General features: G+C 37.1%; 1 protein-coding gene and 1 long non-coding RNA gene across 3 annotated transcripts; one reads left to right on the top strand and one right to left on the bottom strand.

The window, feature by feature from the left end:
- Positions 1–4,682: 4,682 nt before the first annotated feature.
- On the bottom strand, positions 4,683–7,283 carry LOC141646316 (uncharacterized). 2 transcript variants are annotated; one of them, XR_012545500.1, is made up of 4 exons: positions 7,176–7,283; positions 6,365–6,540; positions 5,338–6,019; positions 4,683–5,237 (listed from the first exon to the last, which is right to left on the bottom strand). It is a non-coding gene; the product is annotated as an uncharacterized LOC141646316 (long non-coding RNA). The 2 variants fall into 2 exon arrangements; XR_012545499.1 differs by lacking the exon at positions 4,683–5,237 and having other exon boundaries at positions 5,286–6,019.
- A 12,378-nt stretch (positions 7,284–19,661) lies between these two features.
- LOC141649749 (uncharacterized) lies at positions 19,662–20,972 on the top strand. The gene has a single exon (XM_074458430.1). It carries the CDS (start codon positions 19,662–19,664, stop codon positions 20,970–20,972), a length of 1,311 nt encoding a protein of 436 aa, XP_074314531.1.
- Positions 20,973–24,337: the final 3,365 nt, after the last annotated feature.

Genomic DNA, 24,337 nt, shown 5'->3' with positions numbered 1-24,337 from the left:
AAAATCTCGCCCAATGAACAGTAACCGTCGATCGACCAGATGAATATTCGATCGACCAAAAAGGCAGTCGATCGACCAACAGTACGGGTCGATCGAATAATCTGAATGACCAGCAGCGCATCCAGCATCGTAAGTGTGGCTTCACTCATCTCCAGGTAGGTAGTTTCCGAACTCCAGCTTCACTAATGTCTCAACTTCAACTCCGGGGGCAGAATTTGGCTTGATTTCACTCCTCTTGGGCCAACAACCTGCAAAATGCATAGTACGACCGAAGTAACCAAAACAAGGTAGAATAATAGCTTACGCTACCCAAAATAGCATAAAAATGCGTGCAAAAGAGCAGATTAAACGTATGAAAAAGGCACGCATCAGGCGTTTGGTTAGAGGTCTATAAGAAAGGGAAAGAGAAACAAAGCTATTGATTTCCTTAGTTGGTGTTTGTTTAACACAATCAAAGAGAATGGAATTCCCTTCCTTCCTTACCTCTCAATCCATTTAATTCCTTACCCCCACCACCCCAAGGTATGAGATTTCATTACCCTTCAACCACCTTATTTACCTACCATCACACTTCCGACTCCCACCACACCAGTCACCATCAAGACGCCATCGCCGCCACCACCACCACAACCACCCCACATAAACCATCACCACAACCACCATGACGCCACCACCGCCACAACCACCATGACGCCACCACCACCATCACTAACACCACAACCACCCCACTACCACTACCACCACCACGATGCCATCGCCACCACCACCACTACCAAAACCACAACCACCTCACATAAACCACCACCACCATCACCACCACCATAGCCACCCTACTGCCACCACACCACCACGACGCTACCACCACCATCACCACCACCACAACCACCCCACCACAACCACCACCCGCACATCAAAACAAACCACAACCCACCACACTTCATTTTCTTGATGTAACAAAACAATTAGTTAAGTTTTAGGTAATCTCTTACCTTTCCCCCTCTTATCCTTTCTAATTTCCTTTATCTTTCCTTTTCTCTAACCAAACGTCCCCTAAGTTTGAACAGTAATTAAACTATTACTAATTAATTTAAAGAGATATTTATGAAGGGAAAACTAGTTCTAAATCCTAAATAAATCTGAAAAATGGGGGTCTCCTTATTTTTGAGGTAATTGTTCTATTTATATCCCTCTCACAAAAATGTTAAATGAGCACTAATAAGTCAAAGGCCCACTAAATAAAGTACTCTAAAAATGCCAGCACAAGTGCACAACTAAGAGGCACCCACGTGATGCTTATGCTTGTTCAAATTCCAATAGAAAATTTTCAAAGTATAGCGTCCAACATAGTACAGTTACACTGGCCGTGCTTCGTTTACACCGGCCAAGGTTGAATTAAGCCAGGACTGATCACGTTACACCGGATGCATCAAGGCTCAACCCAGGTGTTCGTTGTTGGAGTTCGAGGTCAACCCACACCGTCTCAAACTCTTCTTGAATCGGGCTCGGGTTTCGGTTCAATGATGGGGTTCTGGTTAGAATTAAACTCGGGTTTCATTTCGAGTTCGCTTGGTTGACTGCTGGTGGTGCAGGTCGAGTTCTGGGCCTATGGGTTCTGGATTGGTGATGCAAGGGGGGAGTGTGATGGTGGTCGAATGGGTTGATAGAGTAAGGTATTATATGTGGCAGTTATGTGGTGTTAAGATTATAAATGGGAGAGAATTGCATAAGGAAATATCCCAAATATTATTATGGATGATATGATTCTGATTCAATAAATTGGTTAAATATAATAAACCCTACTAGCATAAACTCTTGACGATAGCCGGTTCTAATAGGCCTAATATCCAAATATCTCCCGTAATCGTAAAAGCAGTACAAAGTACGAACTTTACGATTGGAGAAATACAAAGAAAAAAGAATATAAAAAAAATGAAATCTTCATTCTTCATCTTCTTCAATCTTTATTAATCTTTTTCGTCTTCAAAGGTAGGTAATAAACGAGTATAAGACTCGTTAAAATTTTTTCGAACAAGAACGTTAAGTTTTTCGGACTTGTCAAATATAAGTTAATCTGCAGGAACATTAATCGAACCTAACAAATATCAATAAAACGGAAAATTATCCGTTAATTTTAAGATTTGGAGAACGATGATTTTTTCGGACTCCAAATAAATCAAGTATCACCTTAAACGACGTTGAATGATTTTAATCGAATTTTAAAGAAACATAGATTATCACTTTTCTTGATCCGAGCAAGCAACACATCAGTATCGATATGCTTGTTAATCGGTAGGTTTTTCGAGTACAGAGAAAGAGTAAAACTTTGGTTTTTTATTTTCTTTCAAATTAACGATGGATCTATCATAAATTTGGAATTTTTCATCAAATCTCCATGAGGTGTACACTTCAAATGTAAAAAAAAACTCGGGAAAGGTTTTTTTTTGAACTAAAATAATTTGTGTAAACAATCAACAACGAAAATCTCGCCGGTGAGCGTCATAAATTTTCACCCACCGGCGAGATAGCGGAAGCATATTTAGAGATCTCAAGAACGAGTCTCTGATACCATGTTAAGTTTATAAAGAGTTGAGAATTGTATAAGGAAATGTTATTATCGATGATATGACTCTGATTCAATACATTGGTTTATATATATAATAAACCCTACTAGCATAAACCCTAGACGATAGCCGGCCCTAACGAGTCTAATATCCTAATATGTGGTGGTGTTGGAGTGAGCTGAGTTCAGCCACGGTGGCTGATTTCGAGAATGGAAATGGCAGTTGAAGCTTTGATAAATGGTGAAGATGATAAATGGAGGATGATTGATAAATGAGAAATGAGAGAAGAGGGTGATGATAATGGATTTTAATGGTGAATTAAGTGATTAATTGTGTATTGATAATGAAGGTTAAGTAGGCTGATTAAGTGGAAATTTGGTCAATTGAAATTGGCGAGGAAGATGTAGCGGGGATATGTGATTTGGCAAAATCCAGTAGCTAACTTCTTCATAATTCATCTTCTTTTTATTTGACTCCGTTTTGTCCCGCTTCATTCACTAGTTCTTCGTTGACACAGTACATACATGACGACAAAAAGGGAGAAGCAATACCGGATATCCATACAAAAGACCTTTATTGACACTAGTTACCATAAGACGACTAAAATACTATTTTTTCCAAAAGTAAGTGAATAATTGTAAATCGAGTTATTAATTAAACCAAATAAGAGATAAAACGTGGGCTAAAACAAGCAAACTAATGTGTTATCATGTATGGAGTGGGAACACGGAATATGACACCAAATGGGACAGAGGATCCTTAATGCGTTTGTTTGGTAAAAATAAGGAGTTTATACTCTTAAGTCATACCTCAAACTCGAAGTAATGGATTTCTCATACCCAAGAAGGCGGGTGGGTATAAAATTAATACCATTGGTATCAAATTAGAAAAACCAAAAGAAAAAAGTATGATATTATTATAAATGAAATATTTTATATATTTATTTGAATAACATTTTAATTATCGTATTTTATAATACTAAAAGTTATTTAAAAATATTCTAAGTCTGAATTAGTTTAAACCCCATATCACCTAGAATTGAAACAAACAAAAAGTAAGAGGAATCAAGTTTCAACCCCATATTACCCATAATTCCTTATTCTAAAACATGCGCCCGTGCAGGAGAGAAACGCCCCCTTAGAAGTATCATAACTTGTAGTATTAGACCACGTATTTAAACCTAATTGCTAGCTGGTTGCTAGTTGCTAGATGGCATTAGCGATCTATTTTTGACCTTTAGTGGCTAATTAAGTTGGTTGCTAAGTGGCCCTTTTCTTGCAGTGTTTTGTATAATGCGTCTTTAAACACAAACCCGGACTTCAATAATTTCACTACTACAGAAATCATGAAGGACATCGGACTTCTAGACACATGGACATCGGATTATAGGCCGATGTAGAGTTCAGTCCCGTCCATATGGGGTGTAATGGACATGGGACTTTAAACCGATGTCCATTAATATATGCACATCGGATTTTTAAATATATCCGATGTCCATATGAGTAATGAACATCAGATTTTAACATTAATCCGATGTCCATATGTGTAATGTACATCAGATTTTTATAGAAAGCCCATGTCCTTTGAAGCTAGAATTACATCGAACTTTTATAAATCCGCTGTCCTTTATATTGTTTTTTTTTTTAAAAATTTGAAAAGAGCAGGCCAATTCATATTGCATTACACCAATTTGAATGTCAAAACATTAATACAAAACATGCCAACTGCCATTCAACCAAAATGATCGATTTCAATTAATAAAAACCGATCCCAATCAACATACAACGCAACCGTCTCCGTCATCCGAATTCAACAACTAACGAACAACAACAAAGGGCATAACAAATCCCAGCCAACATAACATATGGTCTTGCAGATCATGTAATCAGTTTTTCAAAATGCAACTACCTAATACATTACTACGCTAGCTAGCTATCTACGGCTAGATATTGAGAAAATAGTTCGCCCACAAGTCCCGAACCTCATCTAATTCTTCTTGTGAATATGGCGTGGTGTCTTGAAAAACCTGTAATGCATATTAATGACAATGGGGCAGTCAGACATGGCCTCACAAGGGCAGCACTTTCAATATGAAGTCAAATATCAAGAACAATTAACTAGACTCTACACAAAAAAGTAATTAACAATAATAAGCTATTCTCAAGAACTCAAAATAAGCCATTTCCCAATCAACTATGAATATACAAAGTATAACTTAATCCTACACAAACAAATAGAACAAATCTTAAAAAGAGAGTAGAAGTCTCACGGTTCATGTAGTCCAATATCAACCTCATTAATCTCATTATTTCCAGCAACATAAAAAATTCTTAGCAATACTTAAACAGTTGATAAAGTCTATCATAAGTACAAATTACCACACCAAATTACTGCCTAGATGTTCAAAAATAAATTAAACAAAGGGAAGAAAGAAAAGAATGAACTTTTTGCAGTGGGCATAAGTTCCTGTCTAGTTTCCCATACAAGATTACTCTATAAACCTTGGTTTCTTTTCATTTATAAAAGAGAGCTGATATTTTTTTAATACGGAATACTAAGAAGAACAATACTAAGAAGTACAATACCTGATTAGGGATAACCTTTAGATTAGATTGAGAACGGATGACAACTCCGGTAAGCTTCGGTTAAACTCGGACATCAATTACAATCAATTAACTGAACAAAAGCACAACTAAAACTTAGGGTTTAATAGAAAAATTATGCATAAATCTATCAGTTAGCTGCGAAAATTGAAGTAAAGAGGAAGATGGCTTACATATCGAAATATGACTACTTAAGGTTGTATCCCTGCACACATGGAAATCGAGTAATCAAAATCAACCGGTGAGGGGCGAATAGAATGACTCGATAATAAATTGATAACATAGTCATAGACTCATAGTCCCCAAAAAATGAAAATGGAACTAATTCTAGATTTAAAAAAGCAGGTAATGAACTCACATTGATGCCATTTAGGTACACCTCTCTTTCTCTACCCTTAAAATCTGAAAATTTCAAAATCAACGGCTGAAACTTGAAAGCTTGACGAAAAGTAGAATGGCTAATTAAGTTTCAAATAAAGAGGGAAGTTTATTTAGTCACTCGGTTCACTTGTATTCACTATATTTCCCTTTAAAAGATGCAAAAATTAGAATGACAAACAAAAAGGAGAAGGTAGTCCTACTATTGGTAAAATAATTTTCTTTCCTTTAACACGATATAACTTTAAATTCACCAAAGATCAATACATGGACACCCAAATAGCGAAAAATGGAGAAAGTTAGTACACACTTATGTCTAATATGTCCGGATTTTGAGTGAATATTAAAGACCTATCAATGTATGGTTAAAAGAAGAAAGATGAAGGGAGATATACCGATGAAGTGAATTGTCTCATAATAAACTGCAGAAGCTGTCCCTGAACGATTGCGGTTTGAGGAAGAACATCAAGAGGCAACCTGAAGGTGAAAGGTGGGTGCCGATGCATTTAGAGTTTTCTGAATTTTTTGTGGAGGTGAAACAATCAAACCAGGCCAACATTAAAAAAAAGAGCTCCGATCAAACAAAATCTAATTCAATCCTATAAAGATACAGAACAATCAAAGAAGAAACTGAGATATAAAGGTAAAATTCCAAAATCCCGATATATGAAACAATTCAAAATCTATGAAGATACATATTTCAATGCCAAATATCAAAATCAGATTTAGGAAATGTATACTAGAGACCAAGCGACTTAACAATAATAACTTCAAAGGAAATGGTGACAGACAGGTACATTAGAGATATTCAGTATGTATTACCTCGAACCATTAGCATCAGGAATGAACTTAACAGCTTCCTCCTTGACATGGTTGAAAAGTGGTTCACGTGCAATAGGAATTACAGGAGAAGGCAGAATGTTAACAAGACGAGCAGGACTAGCAGGAGCATCTTGCGTCACTTTGGGCTTTGGAGTCCTAGTTCTGGTACTAGTACCCTGCAGCAACCATGTTCCGGTAATTGTCCCGAGTATGCGGCATAATAAGTGGCCATAAATAATCATTAAATCATTCTATATAGAGAATGAACAATCAAAAAGGCCAACTGGCAACTTCAGAGATAAGCAAGATGTGTGTCAATCAGAGTAACTTGAAGAAAACAACCAATTACAAGTTTCGCATGCTGTAATTTTGATAGGAATAGAGTTAACGAATGATGGCACTAGCAAATTACAAAATTCAATCAAAAAGCCAAAACAATAACGACATACCACAATATGTATAAAAATACAACACCTGCAAATTACAAACTCAATCGAAAAACAACTTAAAAGATGATGACAGGAAGTAAGGGTTAGTGTCGAGCAACTCTTCCACCAAATTTACATCGTCTAAACAATCAAATGCGATTAAAAATAAAATTAATTAGGGTTTCGAGTACAGGGATGATGAATTAGGGTTTGAATCAGATTAAAACAAGATTATTGATTTAGGGTTTTGAATTAAACCAACGGTGTGTTTGCAGTAGTGGCAGCCATGGTCGGAGAGTTGAATTGATGCAGCAATGACGGCGTAAAACAAGATCGATTAAACCCTAAACCATAAAATCGATGAAATAAAGTCTATGACTAACCTCGTGACAAGGAGTTGACAACGGCGTACTGGTGTTGACGGCGGCATACGGGTGATTGCGTAGTGGTGGTGAGTTCAGCGTGCAGTGTGAAGAAGAGAAATGGTGTTATTGAGGATTGAGGGGTGAGAGCAGCGGAGAAGGAGTTGAAGAATGAAAATGGCCTGGTGATCAATTTAATTATTAGAGAATACCAAATGGTTAATTGTTTTCATTTTGCGCCCAAATTGAGGATTATATGGACATGGGTTGTAATTTAATCCGATGTCCATTATAATGGACATGGGTTGAAAATAACAACCGATGTCCATATAATATAATTACATCAGACTTTTATAAAAATCCGATGTACAAACTTATTACATCTGTTTTTTCAAAAATCCGATGTCCATCCACTGATGTCCTTGATGAATTCTGTAGTAGTGTTTACAGACTCAAACACTTTACGGCTCAATTAGATTTTAGTACTTTATAGCAGGTTTCTTCTTTGTGCGAAATGATAATATAGTCAAATTTACTATTCATAATTCTTAATTGTATCTTGAAAATATCCAATCATAAATACAGACTTTGCTACAGTATGTGTTTTTTATTGTGGCATGAGGACACTTACATGGTAGTACAATAAAGACACTTTCATTTACTAATGATTTTAGTTCTGAAAGACTTGATGAATAAAAACATGTGAGAGTAGGATTTGGACGAAGTCAACAGAATAAGCATAAGTTTTGAAAATTAGACAAGTTATTTTATGGGCAAGAAAGTCTTGATATCCACACATTGCAATTGTGGACTACACTCGGTCGAATACATATTGATATAATCTAGTTATCCTAACTGTTTTATAACAGATTGGTTAAAAGATAACTAGAGTTAGTTATAAAGTTGGTTACGAGTAGTTAACTACTTAAGTCGGTTAAACTACTATTACATATACTTCTCCAAGTCATATCATTGTACTTACTTCTTTTACACAGAATAATAATACAATTCTTCTTCTTCTCTCTAGTTTAATACATCTCAATCTCTCTGATTAATCAAACACATTCATCCGTTCATAACAGAATACTGGGTTTTAATATGGTATCATCGCGAGTAGTACAGTGATTCTGGGTATTTTCCATCTATTTCTTGTCTTAGATCATTCAAGAAGTAGAGGTATAAATCTTCTTACGCTTCCGCATTCATCGTTATATTGATCAGCTTTATCAGATTTTTTCTTGATCATATCATAATTCTTGGTTTGTTTCCATAATTCTGCAAATATGCCTGATAATTCTGTTAATGATTCCGTACTTAATTACGATTGCTATGATGACCCATTATTTTTGTCTACGTCTGACCAACCTAATGCCTCGTTTTCATCTCAACCTTTTGATGGACATGACTTTGTGTGGTGGAAAGGGGAGGTTATTATGGGTTTGGCAGCAAAGAATAAGCTTTGGTTTGTTGATGGGACATGTTCTATGCCGCCTTCTACTGATAAAAGGTATCATCAGTGGATAATATTGTAATATTACGGTTTTATGTCTCTTAGGTACTCTATCGAGTGGGGCTTACTCTGTCGAGTAAGTATGTTTTTACGCAAAACAGTAGTCTGCCTGATGGGTACACGATCGAGTAAGCTTGGCACTCGATCGAGTAAGGGTCACTCGATCGAGTAAGTGACTTACTCGATCGAGTAAGTCGGTTAATGGGTGATTTTCGACGGGTTTGTTAATAATGCGGATTGATATATAATATTCCATCACCTTTTTCCTTAAACACTTTTTATAACCTAAAATCACACAAGAGAAGATTCAAGTTACGTTGTTTCATCCTCACCGCATTATTAGCAAATCCCGGAGCTAGGAGTGTCATTTTTCATCGTTCTTTACATCTTTGTGATCCTTGTGTCGAGGGTAAGATTTACATATAATTTTTATATCGTTTTGTTAAAGTTGGTTAAACCCTAATTGGGCGATTTGGTGGTTTATGTGATTGTATGTATGTATGTATGTATGTATGTATGTATGTATGTATGTATGTATGTATGTATGTATGTATGTATGTATGTATGTATGTATGTATGTATGTATGTATGTATGTATGTATGTATGTATGTATGTATGTATGTATGTATGTATGTATGTATGTATGTATGTATGTATAGGAGGAGGATTCGTTGAGGAGAGATTCTGAGTTAGCTGCTTGATCGTCTATTATCGGTGTTTGCTTTCCAGGTAGGGTTTCCCTATTCGGTATTAATTACATGGCTTGGTTGATAGTGATGATGTTAGTATTGTTGTTGTTGAGTAATTATCGTATTGGTTTCTGATTTGGTGGTTGTTGACAGAAGTATTGTGATTACTGTATAACTGTCTGTGATCTTAGGGGTGCGTCCCTGGCTGAGTGGAGTCACTTGAGGGAGTGGCTTCACGCCCTTGATTCGCCTTCTGTGGAACCCGCTTTCAGTGTTAGTTGCCTGGTCAGAAGTTTGCTGATGCTAGCAGTGTTCAAACAACTGCTTTTCAAGCTCATGTACTGAAAAGTTTGGAAGATTTTGGTCCTGAGGATGTATGTTCTTTAGTAAACACTATTCAAGAGCATGAACCTTATTCTTACAAGAAAGCTAAATCAGATGAGAGATGAGTAGAAGCAATGCAGAAAGAAGTGAAAGCATTAGAGGACAACCACACTTGGGTTCTTGTTTCATTACCGTAAGGGCACAAAACTATTGGTTCTAAATGGGTGTATAAGATTAAGTACATGCCAGATGGTTCAGTTGAAAGGTTTAAAGCAATGTTAGTTACAAAGGGCTTCAATCGGATTAAGGATAAACATTACAAGCATACATTCTCTCCTGTGGCAAAATTTACCACTGTAAGGACATTATTGGCTATTGCTGCAGCTAGAGGATGGCCTTTGATGCAATTGGATATTAATAATGCGTTCTTACTTGGCTATCTAGATGATGATGTATACATGAAGCCTCCAGAAGGCTATGAAGCACCATCAGGTCTGGTTTGTAAACTCAAAAGGTCTTTATATGCCCTGAAACAGGCTTCAAGACAGTGGAATAAGGAGCTAACTGCCTTTCTACAGAAGCTTGGGTATATACAGTCTAAGCAGGATTATTCTATGTTCACCAAGCATAATCAAGACACAAAAGCTTTCACAATTATTTTGGTTTATGTTGATGATGTATTATTGACAGGCTCATCTATGGCAGAGATTGATAATTGTAAGGTTCAGTTGGACAAAGCTTTCTCTATTAAAGACTTAGGAAACATGAGATACTTCTTAGGACTTGAAATTTCCAAAACCAGTACAGGTTTGATGATAAATCAAAAGAAATATATTATAGACATATTAACAGACCTACAAATGGAGAATTGCAGCCCTGTCAAATTTCCAATGCAAAGGGGCTTAAAATTATCTATTGATCAAGGAGGGATATTAGCATATCCTGAACAATATAGAAGATTGGTAGGTAGGCTATTATATTTAAATATGTCAAGGCCAGACATATCCTAAAACATTCAGCATCTAAGTCAGTTTGTGAGCCAACCTCGTGTACCTCACTTACAAGCTGCCCTACATGTGGTTAAATATTTGAAAGGAACTATTAATACAGGTCTTTACTATAAGTCTGATTTTGATCTGCAAATTACTGCATTAAGTGATGCAGATTGGGGCCAATGAGCATACTCTTGCAGGTCACTAAGTGGGTATTGTGTTTTGTTGGGGACAATCTTTAGTGTCTTGGAAGACAAAAAAACAAGCTACCATCAGCAAAAGTACAGCTGAGTCAGAGTACAGAAGTATTTTATACACAACATCTGAATTAGTGTGGTTGGTTGCTCTTTTAAAGGATTTTGCAGTACCTGTCACATATCCTATCTTACTCTATTGTGATAATAAGGCAGCCTTACACAGCTCTGAAAATCCTGTGTTCTACGAGAGAACAAAACATCTCAGTATCGACTGCCATTTTATTCGTGATAAACAACAAGAAGGCTTTCTTATAACCAAGCATATAAAATCTTCTCTTCAGTTGGCTGACATTATGACGAAGCCACTAGGTGCTGATCAACATAGGTTCTTATCTGATAAACTTGGACTTGTTTTTAATGACAGCTCAGCTTAAGGAGGGAATATTGACATAATCTAGTTATCCTAACTGTTTTATAACAGATTGGTTAAAAGATAACTAGAGTTAGTTATAAAGCTAGTTAGGAGTAGTTAATTACTTAAGTCGGTTAAACTACTACTATATATACTTCTCCAAGTCCTATCATTGTACTTACTTCTTTTACACAGAATAATAATACAATTCTTCTTATTCTCTCTAGTTTAATACATCTCAATATCTCTGATTAATAAACACATTCATCCGTTCATAACAGAATACTGGGTTTTAATACACACCACTTACTTGACTGAGTGCACCAACCCCAGAATTTTCCAAACTTTCTAGAAAGTCACCCACTCGGTCGAGTGGGAGGCTCACTCGATCGAGTGCCTCAAACTCGGCCGAGTTTCCCTCATCCACTAGACCAAGTACACCCCTTAAGGGCCTCACACACATTCCGACTCGCATAGTTCCACACGTAACCCTATTCTGCGTGTTTCTAAATGAAAGCACGGGAAATAAAGCATAGATATGATATAAGGTACACGCATGACGATAACTAGCGTGTGATTAACACTTTCCTATTAATAAAAAACTAAAATTAACACATCAACATTCTCACATATAAACATCCAACATACTTCATATTGGCTTGGCTATACTACTCATGCTACCAACATGAATCTATCTTACAAACACCAAGACAAGGATATTCAACAATCATATGCACATCAAGTACGTCCCATTACCCCCACGCGTTGTGACCGACTCGAGTTAAGAGGACAAGGGTACAACCTTGGGATGTCTCCCAAGCTTGCCACGAGTTCTCTACAACTCAAACCGTGTTCGTTTTAATTGACACACCTAAGTTAATTAGTTTACGCTCTAAAATCGTCGCTCTGACGATACCACTTTGTAACACCCCCATAAGTCAGGAACCTCCCTCGATGCCATATCAACCCATAGAAGTGCTACATGACTTAGTTTCCCAAGTTTGTAGTGCGAACAAATTAATAGAAGTACTTTAGCATAAATAAATTGTAGTTAAGTGAAGTTAAATTACAAGTTAAGGGATTCAAATAGTAATTCCAATTATACAATCCAATCGAAACAAAAGTGGGGTCTAGAAGAGTAAAAAAACTAGATAACAAAAGTGATGACATGCTAATACGAAGACCGCTCCCAAGCCTCCAAGCTAGTATATGCAAATGCTACCTGTCAAGACACTGCTCCCCATATGAAAGGAAATCATCATGTAGTTCACCATAGATATTTGAAAACGCGTTGGTTAGCTCCGATAATACAAATGCTCATTAATAACATGTGAATGTGAAAGGCTAAATAATTATGCAAAGAAATGTTAATGCAACAATGCACGTATCCTCCTAACTCCACATCTCCTCCATATCAAACCCGGTGACAACATTGCAACACAGTCACTTACAGCTAGACCGTAGTCTATAAGAAAGTAGTCATGACACACCCATGGTACCGGATCCGGGCGCTAACCGCATCCATGTCAGACGTTGTACCTCAAACACGCGAGTCCCTAAAAACTCGAATCATTAACGTGCACGTCCCTCTTGGAGTGGGAAGCTCTAAGAGGCGACTCAAAAGTAAGATGGTCTCCCAAGCATCTTACGTCTCCTAAAAAACGACCCATATATCACAATCCAACGTCCTCCATCCACCTCTCCCACTAAAAACAAGCAACCAAAGTGACATAAGAAATATGTAATACTCTTTTCCACATCAACATAATCCAACATGTGATAAAATGCCTAATTTACCATTAACTCACCCTTTTTAACACAATTGTCCAATTACATGCAATTAATGATGTGAAAAAACTACTAATTACCCAATCACAATATATAATGAACACCCCACATTAGTATGCCATGAAACCCTAATTACCAATACATTTTATCATGTAACTATCACGTGGATTATGTATTTCATGATAACTAATGCATAAACAAACATTCATATTATCAAAGCTAAGTAGGGAAAACCCTACCTCTTGCTAATCTCCAAGAACTCAAGCAAGTAAGCTAGAAGGGCTCCTCAATGAAGTCTCCTCCTACACAAATTATGACTAACTATCACAACAACATACTATAACGATAATAATATTAATTAACCCATTTAATTAGTCAAAACCCTAATTAAAATCTCATAAGACAACATACTAAGGAACTAGGGTTTACTAATTAATTAAGAATAAAGGAAAAAGTGTGAAAGTATACTTATAAGTGTAAACAATTGACAGGGAACAAAAATTGGAGAATCAAATCCTCAATGTATCTTGAGTGGATAAGGTTTGAGAGGATTTTTGGGGATATTGAGAGATAAGAGGGATATGGTTTATGAGTGAGAGTAAGTGAAAAATCTGAAAAGAGCGCTTAAATACTAAAGCCCAATAACAACGCCCAAACGCGGAAAAGGACTCAGCAGCGGCACTCGGTCGAGTGCACCAGCCACTCGGCCGAGTGACTCACAATCAGAATATGGTGAAGAGTCCTAATGACCAGTCGGTTATCCCACTCGGTCGAGTGAGGATCCACTCGGCCGAGTACTCAGTTGTACTCGACCGAGTGTAGCACTATAAAATAAAGGGTATTACAAAAGATGACTCGATCCAAAATACCGACTGAAACCCGCCTGAAAATAACTCAGATATAACCAGCTCTTTTTATCCCGAACCCAAAGACGACCTGACCCGAAAATAACCTGCCAAACTCGTGACTCGACCCAAAAATAGGAATTTTTTTTTTATAAAGAGAAGTGGGGCAACCCAAAAAAACAAGCAAAAGCCAAACAAACGAAAAAAAATTAACTAAAAAACACACATGAGACTAGGAAATAGAAACCGGAACCACCCTTGGCCACGAAACACCTTTAACATCTTGCTCCATTAGACGGAAAAAGGCGACTCCGCACATTCGAAAGGTCATAGGAAACCAATTGTTGAGATTGCGTTACACCCATATTTGTTAACCAGTTCGCTCACGAATTTTTTAAAACTTTATATTGAAAGCAAATAAAAATAATATAAAATGGTAAAAATAAATTCAACTTTAAAATTTTTAGAATAAAATATGCTTATACTTATTTAAAAGAATAGTGTTATCATATGGTTAATCACTCAAATAATTACAATATAAATATAGTCACTACTTGCCACCTATGTGTAACAATTGATCGATGTTATGATATTGAATATATTAAGCAATAAATGCTTGCTCTTATTAATACATGTATTAAACTAATAAGTAATAAAATTTAAGAATAGCTATATGTTTTTAATTAAAATTAAAGAAAATAAACATTTATAAAAAGTCATTAACCAGACCTGTTAGTCTCTGACTCGAGACTTGACCTGAAACTCCTATAAACTCGTTCCGTATGAACCTGTATTTTACAAACCTGAAATAGACTTGACCTGTATTTTATCCAAACTCGTAACCCACCCGGCCTACGCGTCTAACAGGTATACTTATATGCATTTGAGAGTTTGAGAGAATTAATTATGCAAAGGGAATCATTTATTACTTGATCAATATATTCTTGATAGTTTTATTGATGAACTAAAACCTTCACAAAGACCATTTGTGAAAGCTTTTAAAACCCAAAATCTTGAAGTTGCTGTTAGATTACTAATTGCAGGAAGTCCATCTTTCTTTTGCGAATCTAATCCTAGAAATGACAGCTAAATTGGGTTGTAAGTTGGATCATTTTGCCCCACAAACAAATAAATTAAGGTTGCCGATGAAAGTCACTTGTCATGTTAGTTTATTAGTAAAGGGTTATGATATGGTCTTGGGTGTTCAGTAGTTGAGTATTTTGGGAATAAAAAACTGGAATTTTAAACTATTAAGAATGAAATTTGTATTTGATAATAGAAAATTGTTATATAAGTCCTAAAAAGATTAGGATTGCATACGGAGAACCTACTTCTAAACTGTTAAATGAGGTTGCTCAATGCCAAAATAACAAGAGTGTTAAGATAAGTTATTGTTCCACCAAAAAGAGAGGAATTGCTACATTGATACTTGAGAATATAGAGTTTTTGTGATCAAATCTGCAAAAGTTTGTGTAGTGTAACAAAATTTGAAGCTTAAAAGTCAAAAGGCCATGACATCACTCTTAAAAAATAATTAAATAATTCTCATATTCACCCTTATTCCACTTTTCCGTAAAATACTATCCCTAGGAGTCTATAATTTATTAATACTTTCCTTATTCTACTTTTACATATTCTTAGCATTTACCCTATGATTTTCTCTAAAACACACAAAATAATAACCTACTTTGAAGATAAATAGCCGAAAGTTTAATTTTTGATACCAGATTATCAACAACGCAACAATTCAACATTGCAGACTGCAGTCCGTCTCACCGTCTGTCCCTTCTTTTTTATCTAATTATCTGAATTAGGATTTGAGATTTATTGGCTGAAGAGCAATTGAAAATTTGGGGCTCTTATTTCCGTTTAATTTCTGGTATTTTATCAACAAAGCGGTCGATTTGAAAAGGTCAGTTATTCCATTGTTCTTTAATTATGTGTTTATTCTTTTGTCTAATCTCCTTTATATTAGAAATTCAAGATAGATTGATATTAATAAATTATGCAATTGTAGTTAGTACAACTTTATTAGAATTTTGATATAATTGTTTAGTGTTAGTTAGTTAATTATTGTAAAACAAATTCACTACTATGCCAAAAAAAATTACAAAATTGTATACTAATACAAACTTGACATTATTATATAGGACAATGAGTAAGCAAACAAATCTTTTCGCCTTTCTTAAACGAAAAGAACCAGAGCCTGCTACGACTACGACAAATGAAGAGGTTATGCCTGAATCATCGACTCCTGTTATGCCTGAATCGTCAACTCCTGTTATTGACCAAAACATATTTGAAACACATAGAACTGAAACTGACGAGACGGAGGACCTTCTTTTGTCTTTGGAGCGTGATCCAGGGTTACGTGTACCTATGTGGGATTACCCATATGAAAAGCGGGACCAAATACGCAAAGCTTATTTAAAATTGAAGCCTTATCAGCCTGTATTAAAAAGTTTTCCATTTTCAGGCCCCGATAGTCATCGTCGTTGATTTCAGGCTTCATGGTATAAAAAGTTTCCGGATTGGTTAGAATAATCAACTTCCAAAGATGCTGTGTTTTGTTTGTGTGGACAGCGGGGGCCCACGGGGGAGCTTGGGAGGAAGAGAACAAGCGTTTGCATTTTTGTTGGAGTCGCCACCAATTTTTATGGGAAATTGGAACCGTTCGAATACCTCATGTCATGTCAAGACATAAAGTAGTGACATGAACACTAAGCAATCGTTACCCTTAGCATTCTATGTCTAGAATGACTCTCGTGGATGCCAATGAACACGGGTGCTCACGGAGATCTGGAGTAAGGGGTGAGGGTACGTATTAGGAAGCTCTTTTGATCGAACACCTAATCCCGCCCGCCTCGATAGCGACCTCTACTAATGATTAGGGAAGTTATTCGTACTCGATATATCGTCGATTGTATGCATGCAATGCAACATCCAAGTTTTAATCCTAACATGTGAGAATTAATACTAAGTCGGTAAGCAATTAATTTAACATGCAATTAATGTCGAAGTCGGAATTTAATGCTCAATTACATGTGAAAACATACAAATGATACAAGAAATACGACAAATACAATAAAAGAAAATTACAATAATGAAAATTACAATAATTACAATGGGATAGGCGATTTATGTTGAAAATACCTTTAAAACGGATAATTTGAGAAAATGAATAAAAGAATAAATTAACGAACAAATCAGAAGGTGATATTACGAATAATAGTTAATTATACGTAAGCTAATTAAACTAGGTCAAGCAACAACGGAGTTCAGAGACAGAATTCAACCCGGAACAGGCGCAGCAGAGTTGTGTCCTTTGGAATAGGCGCAGCAGTTGCTGCGTCTGTTCCTGACCTGAATTCTGGCTGTGAAGCCGGAATTGCGTGTTGTTATTACTCGTTGGTAAATTTAATGATTGATTAAATTATTTACTCGGATGAAAGTGATGAACAAGTTATTTACATATGATATGATGGTCATAAAACAATAAACATGGATGAGACGGAATTAAACGAATTAATATAAGATTAATGAAAATTATTAACAAGTTAACAAACTAAATCAATTAATTAGGTTAAATACAACGGATTAATGACGAATATATGATAGATATGACAAATAACAGATGTAAGTATGTCAATGATGAATTCCAGAAACTCAATATTGATGAATTGAATCTCTAAAACCCGAATTGAATTTAATGACGAAAACCCGTAAATATTGATTACTTGGGATTTAAGTTGAATTTATGATAAATTATGTGCTAATGAATGATAAACAATATACATGTGAAATTATTGTGCTATGATAACAAAGAATTAAAGAACAAACGAAACAAAACAAATACTTGACGAATTACAGAGGACGAAAGAAGAAGAAAGGAAGCAGGAACTGCGGCAGCCTCACGAAGAGGCGCAGCAGGAACTGCGCTCCTTCGAAGAGGCGCAGCAGTTGTTGCGTCCTTTCTCGACCGTTTGTCTTCTGGAAATCCGTAAAAAGAGGTTTTAAAGCACGGTTTTAGAAATCGGTTTTAATTGGTATTTTCGACATGAACCTTACAATAATGATACAAAAGGTAAAGAACAATAAATAAAAGAGAGATTTACACCCTCAGACTTACATGTTTGACGAAACGAGAAGGACTAAGTTATCGATTAGTGATGCTCGACGCGAATGTAATGAAAGTGCCCTCGTAAGAGGAAAACGATTAGATTAATTAAATTGATTGATGTGGAGTTGGTCAAATTGGTCGGTCATGCAAACGAGGCTGGTACTCAGAAGGATCCGAGCTTACGTGGTCGAATGTTCAAGCACGTAGACGCCAAAAAGTAAGAACAAAGGTCTAGAATGCAAAGGGAGAAGAGAAGGGCGGACACTCGCGTGAGAAATATGAGGAGCGAAGGCTCCTATTTATACTAATCACGTGAAGGAGTTAGGGTTCCGGAGACTCTTTGGAAGTGAATCTCGGAAAGATGTGAAAAAGATACGAGAAATACGCAGAAAAGGACCTGGGAAGAGGCGCACCAGCCACTGCGTCTCTTGGAAGAGGCGCAGCACCTGCTGCGTCTGTTCCCAAGTGGTTTCCTCCCGCGAAAGAAAGATTTCCGTGTTTAAATTATGGGAATAAAGAGATAATTCGGTTTTCCTTAATATTTTGTATGAATATTACGGGAAATTGTTTACCAAAGATTAAATATTGTGAAATATTTATAAAATATGGAATAGAAATATCCGGAACATTCCAGAACATTCTGACTCGGGATTTAACGGCTATCAGAAAATGAAGACGGTTTCAGGTCCGGACTCCAAATGTACTCAAATTACTGTCAAAACGACCGTATCGGCACGTAGATGACAACTAAGAGGCAGATATTAATGTTTGAGCAATCACTTGACGATAAACTTACGAACTGTCACAAATCGTTCCGCGTACCAAACATGCGGCCCAATCATCACCGGGTGGTTTGCGGGAGGTGCAGAAATGAGGTATCTACAGTTTGTTGTGCTATTTATTTGCAGATAAACCTAATCGTAATACAAAAACTTTTACTCTGGTTGGGTTTAGCAATTGGAAGAAAGTAAATGATGGAGATAATTGTCCATTTATTACTCATGTGGGTGGAGGTCCTTGATCGGCACATAATAACCCTGTGAGATCTAAGCTTGATCTTTTGAATGACCGAGGACATATTCGCCATTCTTTGATTTCACAAGGAGAAGAACAAATAAAAATAAATCGGATACGTCTAATGACCTCAATTGATGTAGTGAGGTTGTTAACCTTACAGTGTTGCCCTCCGAGAGGTCATAATGAGTCGAAAAATTCAGAAAATCGAGGATACTTCTTAGAGTTTCGGAAAGCTTTTGCTAGATATAATGATGAAGTTTCAAAAGCCATCGAGAATACTGATTATAATGCCAAATATGTTGCACCGTCAATCCAGAAAGAGATATTACAAATTATATCAGCCAAAGTTCGCAACCATATTCGAGAAGAAATTGGGGAATCTAAATTTTGAATAATTGTAGATGAGGCTCGTGATGAGGCTATGAGATAACAAATGGCTATAGTCTTGAGATTTGTTAACAAGAACGGGTTAATTAAGGAGCGATTTTTGCAACTAGTACGTGTAAACGACACCTCAGAGGCGACGCTTAAAAGGGAGTTGTGCTTAGTTATGCAAAACATAATCTTCTTGTTGAAAACATTCGTGGTCAAGGATACGACGATGCCAGCAACATGAGAGGAGAATGGAATGGCCTTAAAGCTTTATTTCTAGCTGATTGTCCATATGCTTACTATGTCCGTTATTTTGCTCATCGCTTGGAACTCGCATTGGTTGCTGCATCTAGAGAGGTAAGTTTAGTTCATCAACTTTTTTCGAATTTAACTTTTATCATCAATGTTATTAAGTCCTCTCCAAAACGGCATGATGAGTTGCAATCAAATAAAGCGACTGAAATTGAAGATCTCTTATCAAGTGGTCAACTTGAAACTGGTCGAGGTGCTAATCAAACTGGTACATTGAAACGAGCGGGTGACACTCGTTGGAGCTCACATCTTCAATCAATTAACAACTTGCTTAATATGTTTGATGCAACAATATCAGTCTTAGAGCGCATTATGGTTGATAAAACATGCACTTCTAATCAACGTGGAGATGCCGATGTTGCTTTAAATCTCATGATTTCCTATGAGTTTGTGTTCATTTCACATTTAATGAAAGAATTGTTGGGAATTATTGATGTTCTTTGTCAAGCATTGCAAAAAAAATCTGAAGACATTGTTAATGCCGTGAAATTAGTTTCAACCACAAAGTCTCTCATTCAAAATTTGAGAGAAGAACGATGGGAGAGCTTTCTAGAGGAGGTGAATCTATTTTGTCAAAAACATGATATTTTGGTACCTCAAATGAATGCATTGTATATAGCTCGTAGAGGTCGAGCTCGTCGTCAACAAGATCAAATAACAGTGGAGCGTCACTTTCGCATTGACATTTTTTATGTTGCAATCGATAAACAGTCACATGAATTGGATAGCAGGTTCAGCGAGAGAGCATTAGAATTGTTAACATTTACATCAATGTTGGAACCTAAGGATGGATATAAAAATTTGGAACGTGATCAAATTTGCACCCTTGTGGAGAAATTTTACACATCAGATTTTACATCACAAGAGATGGATCATTTGGGATATCAATTGCAACATTTTATTTGTGAAGTTCAAAATGATGATAAACTGAGAAATATGTCAACTCTTCAAGAGCTTTGTCAGTACTTGGCTGAGTCAGGAAAGTCAGATGTGTATTTTCTTTTTGATAGATTAATACGACTTATTTTGACTCTTCCTGTTTCTACCGCAACAACTGAAAGAGCGTTTTATGCAATGAAGATCATGAAGACAAGACTACGCAACAAGATGGAAGATAAATTTCTCGCGGATAGCCCGGTTATTTATATTGAGAGGGAAATTTCAAAATCTTTTAGTTTAGAGACTATTATTGATGATTTTAAATCTATCAAAAACCGTCGAGTATTGTTTGATTTGTAGGACTTTTTTTACTAATATATTAATTTTAATAAATTAGTTTGCAATTTACATGTTTCTTTTTAACAAGTCGGAATAGTACTAGCTAGTTCTCTTCGGCCCCCCTCATGAATTCATCCAAGATCCGCCACTGTTTGTGATAATCATTTGTTGAAAGGAACTAAGATAAATTTCAAAAATCAAGTGACGGTGTTGGGATGCTTTGATAAAGGTATTTAATCTACCTGGCTTGGAACCTGGAACAGATCTTTTCAACTTTACTTGTTCATTATTGTTGAATTCGGTAAATAGAACAATCTTATCTCGTATACTAGATGATAATGCATCTATACCTTGAATCAAATTCTTGTCCATTGAGCGAAAAAATCTACTTTTTTTTTTTTTTTGAATTTTGTGTAATGGAATTCTTGAATTCTAAGAACAAGGCTCCAATGTTTTATCAGACTTTGTCATTTTTCTTTTTGATTGTTATTTGGTTCAAGGCTATAATGCATTTGTATGTCACATTTCTTTTATTATTATGTAGGAATGAATAATCAAACTTAGAAGTACCATAGTTGACGATAAAAGTGACAATTTTGAGATTTAGTTGCACGTGCAACTGCTTATATTGCTCTTTATTTATTACGTTATATACATACATAAAGAGCCATGCACGACTCACTACAATAAAAAATGGCTTGGGCGACTAAACTTTTTGTCGCACAAAGAGTACGCTTCGTCGCCCATACATTTGGACAACGAAATTATGTTTGTCGTGGCTTCGTTGCCCAAGGCTAGCAATATGAAGATGTTATTAGAAAGAGGGCAAATACCCATACAACGACACGGAAATGGCGAGGTAAGAAGGGTCTGATGTACGGTATTACCCTAGTGCTAGCAATACGAAGATACTATTTTGGAATGACCCAGATGTAAATCACACATAAGAAAAGAAAAAACTCAACCAAAAATAACAAAGATTGAAAATTTATGCAAAAAAAAGATGGTATTAAAAAAATGAAGAAAGATGAGACCTTTGATGAGATGAAGGTAGACACGAGGAGAGTTTTGGATCAACCAAGGTTTCCATTTGCAGGTGATTTCATCTAATATACAATAAACCCTAATCAATGTAGATATGCAATCAAATTCGTATAAATTAAAACTGATTACATAATTCTCAAGTCAAACTAGGATTTATTGAAGTACCTCAAAATAATAATAACAATATGAAATTTTAAAAGAAACAAGTAATTTTCTCGATTAATAACCGCAATCAGAATCCTAACAAAGTAAACCCCTAAAATTCCACATTATTTTGGGCTGAGATTGTGACACCCCCATACTCCAAGTGCCTTACCAGGACCACTCAGGTATAGGAACAACACCATCTCGGTTTCCCCGAGGCAATGATAATCATAAGACAATAAAGAAACGTGCTTTAAAAGTAACTATAGTTTAAGTGATTACATGTCTCAAACCAAAACTGTTAAATTAAATACAATCCAAAACCAAAACTGTCTACTAGCAAAACTGAATAACTAAGGACAACGTCTGACACAGCGGAAGACTCTTCTAATTGCCAAGTAATCACTCATCCCAGCTAGCCCAAATGCATCATATCAAACCTACTCAAAAACTGTTCACGATCCCCGAATGGATCACCACAGTTTCACAAAACAAACAACGGGGTCAGTACTAATTACACAATACAGATGGAGAAGGGGACTTCTCCTGGCGCTGTCGGACCTGGACTACTGCTGGAGATATGAACCTTCATTTAGACTAAAATGAATTCTTTGTCAAATCTTCGAAAGATCGTCATTAACTATCTTGCTTTACAGGCGTGGGTGTACTCCTACTTTCCGGGCCTCGCGCCCAAGAGGACGGAGCCGCTGGAGAAGGCCTATCCCGTGGTGAGGGATTGGGTGATGTGCAGGACGAAGAGCAAGCGTTCTTCTCACGGCGTCTATCGGCGGGACGTGAACGCTCTTCAGCTAGATAGCGTAAGCATCCTACCTATATTCATTTATTTCTTCATTGCTTTTATCGATCATAAGAATGATCCCTTGTTTATCTCGTCCCAGTGGGTGCCCAGGCCTTGGGCGGAGTACGCTGACGTGCCTCCTTTTGTGGCTGAGGTCCTTCGACCTAGGAGCTCGAGCCGTCTGCTGTTGAGGACGTCGATGGGTCCTGTGTGGTACTTGGGCGAGCGTTTGACTCGTCAGAGCTCTCGGGATGTGTTGACGGTTCCCATCGATCCTCCTAGGACGATGCTCAGGGAGCCTTGTGAGGCAGAGAGGGAGGCCGACTTGGCTGGCGTTGGTGGTGACGCCCTGCTTCTTCCGGGTGAGGACTACTCGGCATTCCTTTACGGGAGGTTGGCGTACTGGCCGGTAGTGGTGAGCATTTTTACTCTTCTCTATTTGATTTTTGAGAGCTTATGATGAAAGATCATCGATTAATGAGAACCTTTTGACTTTGCAGGAGGTTGAGGCGGCGGGCATCGAGCCCCCAGAGTACCCCGAGACCCTCGAGTACACTGACGCGACCGGGAGGATGACGCTCTCCGAGCTGCGCGACTTTGACGTGGCTGTTAGAGATGCTGGCCTGGACGATTGGCAGCATCTGATTCGGAGGGTGAGCCTCTAATTCGCATGATTTTTGTGTAAGAACACTTTTGGTTGAACTTATTCAATTATTGAGAACTTCTTTTTTGAAAATGCAGGTTGCGCTGTCTCGGTTCGTGGCGTTATGGAGGGTGGCCAACCGGCTGCGAGCTACTGCCGTCGAGGCACTTGTCGGCGGTCGAGGCCGTCAGGTATGAACCTTGTGCCTATTTCATTTTTGAATTTTTGATTTTCCAATTTTCTTGTAGTTGCTTGGAATGATTGACATGAGCCAATTCTGTTGTTTATAGGGGGGCCGTGAGCTAGAGCGAGAGTTGGCCCAGTCTCGGGAGGAGACAGCTCGCTTGCTGAGGGAGCTCGAGGTTCGAGATGCCGAGATTGCTGCTCTTGCGGCAAGAGTCGCGGAGCTGGAGGGCGACCAGCATTAGTTTTGTTTGGTTTTTGTTTGTATTTTGCACATCTGTACATTTTGGACCTTCATTTTGAACATTTCGGACTTTGTTTGGGGCTCGAGCCCCCAGTTTGTTGTACATTTCCCTTTTTGGTTGTATATAAGATGTCCTGAGTGCCTTTGCTGCTGGGTTGCGTTGCTTGTATCTGCAGGTTAGCTTTGAACAGGTTTGGTAGATGACGGTTTACGCCGTCATGCTGCCGAAATTTACATAGAAATCACGTAAAACATACATTTGTATATACATATGGCCTGAATTAGCGCAAAACGAAAGACTCAAAAGAATGCAAAAATGCAAAAATTTT

The sequence above is a fragment of the Silene latifolia genome, chromosome 3 (genome assembly GCF_048544455.1).
Source record: "Silene latifolia isolate original U9 population chromosome 3, ASM4854445v1, whole genome shotgun sequence".
Classification (NCBI taxonomy): domain Eukaryota; kingdom Viridiplantae; phylum Streptophyta; class Magnoliopsida; order Caryophyllales; family Caryophyllaceae; genus Silene; species Silene latifolia.
This window is presented reverse-complemented; position numbering and strand designations above follow the sequence as displayed.

Excerpts from the sequence above, each read along its gene's own strand:
- LOC141649749 (XM_074458430.1), top strand. The coding sequence starts at position 19,662 with ATGAGAGGAGAATGGAATGGCCTTAAAGCTTTATTTCTAGCTGATTGT.